The 5,906-nt window shown below is 45.2% G+C and overlaps 1 protein-coding gene and 1 pseudogene across 3 annotated transcripts; one reads left to right on the top strand and one right to left on the bottom strand.

Annotated features, from left to right (window-relative positions):
* Window positions 1-697: 697 nt before the first annotated feature.
* On the top strand, window positions 698-3,581 carry LOC148842964 (uncharacterized). Of its 2 annotated transcripts, none has more exons than XM_088959189.1 (4): window positions 698-1,665; window positions 1,766-1,880; window positions 1,981-2,101; window positions 2,251-3,581. In XM_088959189.1, exons 1-4 carry the CDS (start codon window positions 1,565-1,567, stop codon window positions 3,258-3,260), a joined length of 1,347 nt encoding a protein of 448 aa, XP_088815315.1. In that variant the 5' UTR covers window positions 698-1,564; the 3' UTR covers window positions 3,261-3,581. The 2 variants fall into 2 exon arrangements, with proteins under 2 accessions (XP_088815315.1, XP_088815316.1); XM_088959190.1 differs by having other exon boundaries at window positions 1,096-1,665; window positions 1,965-2,101.
* A 1,141-nt stretch (window positions 3,582-4,722) lies between these two features.
* Window positions 4,723-5,625, bottom strand: LOC148842963 (umecyanin-like; annotated as a pseudogene). The gene is made up of 2 exons (XR_016103644.1): window positions 5,340-5,625; window positions 4,723-5,176 (listed from the first exon to the last, which is right to left on the bottom strand). The product of XR_016103644.1 is annotated as an umecyanin-like (transcript).
* Window positions 5,626-5,906: the final 281 nt, after the last annotated feature.

Genomic DNA, 5,906 nt, shown 5'->3' with positions numbered 1-5,906 from the left:
TTGCATGCTTAAGCAAATTTTAGAAGAAAAGATAAGAGAAAGGACAATGAAACACTAGTCTGGAGAGGTTGTCTTGTGTCTTGGGCTACAGGACGTGACGTAAAGTTTCAGCTTTGGGGTTCCACAACCTTGTCAGGTGTCATTTTCCAGGACCCACCAACACCATTGAATCTGTCCCACTTTAGGCCTTACAGTGCTTGTGAAAATATCAATTCATCACAATCAACCATGAACTGGAGCTTTTATTTCAGCCGTTCCTTCTCTCCCCCAACAGCTCCAAAGCTTTGCTTTATGGTTCAAACATGTGCACAGTAAAAACAGATTCTTTCGTTCAAAGTTAAAAGCCAAGTTTCAATAAGGTGGAATTTGGTCAAATTAATCCATTGGGTTCCCAGCATTTGGCTGGTATAGAACCCAACAAATGAGACACTTGGCAAACCATGAGATGGAAGAGCATTTGTGTGTGACCCTAAGCTTTTGGCAACAGAAAAAAAAATGCTTGACCAACTCTCAAACCAGTTTGTGCCATTGAATATGAAGCTGTTGGATTCAAGGGAGAATGTTGCAAAAAGCTTGACAGCTCTCAAAAACATTTGTGCAATAGGAGTACTGAACTGTTAAAAGATTCCAAGGGAACACTGACGTTGAATATTAAGATGGAAGTAGGATAAAAAGGGTGGCAAAAGAGCTCGACTGTGTGGAGAGTGGAGAGCGAGTCCATGTGTTAGAAATATGGAATGGAGTTCCCTGAGCTTGAGACCCTTTAAAAGAAAACAAAGGCCACTGGTGTTTGGTAGGGCGTCCATCCCCATGATCCCATCCCATCCATGCTTATCCAGTATTACTGTGAACTGTGGTTAGTTTGAAGGGATTAGAATCCAATGGCTGAGCTCTTGACTGCAAGCCTCTGAGTGCACGGTGACACCTTTTGCAGACTGATGAGAGATTAAAATCATGATATCTCCACAGGGAACAATTGAGGTTGGGGTTGGTTAGGCGCTACCAACAGTGACAATGTGATCAAACCCCGATCAAAAAAGCCCCAACCCCCCCTTCCCTCTCCAAATTTATTAATGGTTTCGGTCTCTGGAGACCAGATTTTTAGAGAGGAAGGGGGACTGAGGGAGAGAGAATGAGAGAAAGGAGGGGGGGGGGGGGTGGGGAGAGAAGGGAAAGATGTAATACCCGTTGGGGGGCAGGCATGTGGATGTGTGGGGGACACCACCCACCCGCATTGGCAAGCCCGTTAAATTATTGAGCGAAGGACAGGAAAAAAAAACATAAAGGAGAGAAGGGAAAAGCAAAGACTCGGCAGCATAACCCCTCTCACCCCACCCCACCCAATCCTTCTCTGTCTCTCGCTCTTGCTGTTTCAAGTCTGGTATTCTGGGTTGCTCAGAATAAAGGGTGCTCTCGCAAGTGGGGATTGCAGAGGGGAAACCCGGCAAGAGCAGAAGCAACAAGAACTGAACAAGTCCTCTGTTTGGAATTTGTTTTCCGCCACGCAACGGAATTAGTCTCGTATTACCTCTTTCCTGCAATTGGATTTCAGTTGTTAGCGACGATGCCAAGGCCAGGCCCTAGGCCGTATGAATGTGTGAGGAGAGCCTGGCACAGCGATAGGCACCAACCCATGAGAGGATCTCTCATTCAAGAGATTTTCAGGTTTGTTTCCTGTCCCGTCTCCCCCACCGCACCTCAAAAATTGAAAACCCCTTATCCTTGTTGTTGTTGTTTTCTTATGTTCTGCCATATGTTTGATTAGGGTCGTCAATGAGATCCATAACGCTGCAACTAAGAAGAACAAGGAATGGCAGGAGAAACTCCCTATTGTTGTCTTGAGAGCAGAGGAAATCATGTACTCCAAAGCGAATTCTGAGGTTCTTACATTTACTTCACTTAACCTTGGCTGAGTTTCGCTTACGGTTTTTCGATTCTCTAGTTTTCTTTTTCTCGTCTTATAGGTTTTTCTTTACTTAGGCGGAGTACATGGATCTCAAGACGCTTTGGGAGCGGTTGAACGATGCCATTAACACGATTATTCGCAGGGATGAGAGCACTGAAACAGGAGAAGGAAACCTTCTTCAGCCTTGTATTGAAGGTGCACTTCTTTTTTCATTTACGCCTTCTTCTTCTTGTCCGATCCAACCCACAATTGCGCAGTTGGGTTGTGGTCATTTTTTGCCAGTTTGAAAAGGAGATACATTGTGTAATTCGTTTCTGTTTTGCTTTCCCCCTATTTTTGTTCAGCCGCGCTTCATCTAGGATGCATTCCAAGAAGAGCATCGCGGAGCCAGCGTCACAGTAACCCGAGGTGTTACCTGAACCCCAGCGCGCAAGAACCCACCTCTGTCCCTCTGAGAGTTCCCGACAGCACAACCCATAGAGGTCCCCCTCATTTACTGCCACTCCGGTCCGGAGATCGAACAACCTCCCCGCGGTTCTTTCCGTATTATTCGACTTCGACCTTCACAAGACCGACAACTATGCACTCCCCTCGTTTAGGCTCGGAATGCAGCACTCCTGTCACCCGAGACAACAATCCCGCCACATCAACATCTCGTGAGTTCCGTTTTCCCGCCGGCAGTTTCCGTCCGTCTGGCGGTAACCAATCCTTCAGAGCAGAAACTTACCCCCAATCGAACTTGGGTTGCGTTTATCCATTGTATTATGGCACAGTCGTTCAAACTAAGGAGCCCCAGTTGAGCTTCCAAACCCCCCAAGTTTCAAACCGCAATACGGTTGTCGGTCCACCTTGTGTTCCGTCCACTTCCACTCGGGAGCCTGCTGAGAGGGGTGTCTTGGAGAATTTCTTCCCCTGTGGTGTGCCTGTTAAAACTCCAACCACAACAGTTCAAGCAGACCCACAGAACGTTCCTGAGAGGCCTCCTGAGCCTGAGTGCGACTTATCCTTGCGTTTGGGTCCGCTATCAACTGATGGCATTGCCGCAGAGAACCGCTGGGTTCATGAGGTTGAAGACGTTGGTTCGAGTAGTTCTCAAGAGGGGAGCAAGTTTAGCGATTCGTCCCCACAAAACGAAAAGGAGTTTTGCTTCTTCCCCAGGGACAATGCTGATGATCCTTTGGAATCCTCTTCTAGTAAATGGAGTTCTGAGGGTGAAGGAGGTCTGTATCTAGATGCACCCTTTAAGAAGCCTAAGACACCGGGTAGTAGCTCTGCTGAGGATGGGCAATTTTGCTGGCAACCAAAGCTTCCATCCGACCAATTTTTTGCGAGAATGAAGAAGCCAGGTCTGTAGCTAGGGAATTTGTTTTGTAGTACATACATTTTGAAATCTTGAGGTTGATCCAGGACCCTATTTCTAAGCAGCCTTTTGTGCAACGATTTTGTATGTTCAATTGTTGTTTTGTCATGCTTGATGATGAATTGGTGACTTGAGCAGCAAGCTGCATTGTCTCCACAATGAAAAAGTGTAAATAGAGATTCTGAGTTTGATTAAAAAACTACCAGGCCTTGAAAAAACTAACAACTGTTTGTGTAAGCAGCTTGCCTCTAAACAAGCTTCATTCCAAAGTAACGTTTGGATGTTTGAACAGGAAGCTTAGATCCATTTTTTGAAATATATTCCCTTGGGAAAAAGACTGACACTAACGCTCCTTAAGAATTCTAAGTGGATGGGAATGATTGATTATTTGTTTATCCATGGGTATTGGTCTACCCAATTACGAGTTGGTATGGTAGAAATCTTTGCACGTCAAAATCTGTCGCTGCAATGCTTAATTATTAAGAGGAGAGACAAGGTGGACCTATAGCGTCAAGGACGATCCATCTTACATCACTGATATTAGATTCCTTTGCTCCTTGGCAAGATAACGCAATGTACTTGATCTTTGTTGTCATTGGTAGGATTTCCCACAACCAAATTTGTTGATAAATCGGCAATTTTGGTCTCCATTGTGGCTTTCTTATTTGTGGACTTGCTGTTTGTTCTTCCATTTTGCTCTCTGTGGCGGCCAGGCTTATACTTACTTTTTTGACTTAGATAGAACATCTAAAGGCTACAGTACATGATTCGAAGATATCTAGAGAAAGAATAGGGGAGGTCCTCTTGATGGTTTATGTTAGGGTGCTGATTTACATCAGATCTCAGTTCTGGGTTTTCTTTACTTAAAACTGTTTTATTGCTCTGGCTTTCCAAACATGGCTAAACATTGAACTGGGGGAGCAGGATTTAGCTATGTTATGTCATTCCCTAAGCCAACCATTAACTGTGTCTGCGTGGGGATCAAATGGTGGTTGGTAAGAAGGGTCTGAGGGGTTGAGAACGCCATATATTGCAAGTGTTGTTGAGAAGATGGCATTATAGATATTTTATTGAGTACTGTACTGTACTGTACTCAACCAGTCTGATGCTTATGCTTAAGCTCCTCCAGTATAAAAAAATGTGGTTGGTTGGTTCTTTGAAGTCAGCCGGATGGCTTGGTTTGATTAATTCCAGGGAGAAGCTACTGAATGGTTACAATTCATGCTGCCCACCTATTATATCTATCATATATAATCGAGTCAACAAAAACAGAGGCTCATCTAAAATACTCTGCCTTTGTTCCTCTGTCGTCGAGAAGGTATCACTGGATTTGGCCCCCACAACTCCACAAGGGGGGAGAGGGAGTTTCGTACAATGGATGGTGTCCTTATTGCTGGTCTAAGTTTAATTTGTCCAGGATTAAGTTAATGCATACTTTATATTAAGAAAAAAGAAATTAATGAGAACCCAACTACTTCTATTTATTGAAAACATGAAATAACAATTCAACATATATCGAGTAACAAACATAAGGCAGAAAATCTGCTTAGTGTAAGAATGCGATTGCGAGGGAGAACAACACAGCAGAGAAGCCGCCAACGGCAAGAGAGGAGGCAGAGCTTGGCGGTGGAGGCGGAGGGTGGTGGTGGTGGTGGTGGGGGTGGGGGAGGCGGTCGGGGTGGAAGTATTATTGGTGCTGGTTGAAGAGCCACTAACGGTGATTGCCAGCTTCTGCCCATTTTGACAGTGGTTGCGAATGGTGCAGATGTAGTAGTAGTTGGCTTCATTTCCAAGGGTGATGGTTGCCGGGCCAGTTTGATTTATGGAACCGATGGGTGTCTTGGTGCAGGAATCATAATTAGCCTTTGTTACTCGAGCTACATCGTGTTCGCTGGTGGTGAAGTCGAACTCTGGACAACAGGAAAAATGAATAAATTAGAAAAATAAAACAGATAAGCTCTGTATATATATTCTGTGTCCAGTGAAGCTCGTTTCTTTGAAAGCCATGACTAAGAGCTTAATTGAAGAAAAAATGGAAGTGGGAGAGTTGGGATTTTGAAGAAGAATCCTTACCCAGTATGTCACCGGCCTGGAAGGTCTTGTTCGTAGTCCATGTGGTGTAGAAATCAGTGGAGTCGGGAACTTTCCATCCTATGTCATCTCCGACGATGTGTGTCGTTGCGGTTGCACCCTGAAGCAGGGCTGCTACAACCACCATGCACATGCAGCCGATGAAACCCATGCGACAAGCCATCGATCTCAGACTCTTGTGTTCACCAGGTCGTCCCCGACTCTTTTCTCTCTGTGAAGTGTGAACTACACAAGGAATTCAACTTTGTTTGAGGTGGTGAAACAGGCTTCAGGCTTGAGTTCTTATAGAGGAGTCTGAAGCTTCCAAGACGTTGGTGAATATCAATGGCTGGGTTGATGCCGCGTGTATTTGGGTATTAGAGATATTTAGAACGCGGATTCAGTCAAAATCGTTGACTAGAAGGTTGTGACTTGTGAAGTCGTCGTCCACTCATCCCCCATGAAATGGTGTACCTAACCTAGCTACCTCCGCCCTCGCCTTCACTGACGGGGAAGGGGAAGAGTGGAGTCGTCGGCCGCCATGCCCAGCCAGCAGATAATGCAAAGACT

This window comes from Nelumbo lutea, chromosome 8 (genome assembly GCF_056320005.1).
Source record: "Nelumbo lutea isolate HS-2025 chromosome 8, American lotus-T2T, whole genome shotgun sequence".
NCBI lineage: Eukaryota > Viridiplantae > Streptophyta > Magnoliopsida > Proteales > Nelumbonaceae > Nelumbo > Nelumbo lutea.
This window is presented reverse-complemented; position numbering and strand designations above follow the sequence as displayed.

What these genes read in the sequence shown, in the direction of transcription:
- LOC148842964 (XM_088959189.1), top strand. Translation starts at nt 1,565, where the DNA reads ATGCCAAGGCCAGGCCCTAGGCCGTATGAATGTGTGAGGAGAGCCTGG. An exon ending in CTCATTCAAGAGATTTTCAG is followed by an intron (nt 1,666 to 1,765) that starts GTTTGTTTCCTG and finishes ATGTTTGATTAG; the next exon opens with GGTCGTCAATGAGATCCATA. An exon ending in TCTTCAGCCTTGTATTGAAG is followed by an intron (nt 2,102 to 2,250) that starts GTGCACTTCTTT and finishes ATTTTTGTTCAG; the next exon opens with CCGCGCTTCATCTAGGATGC.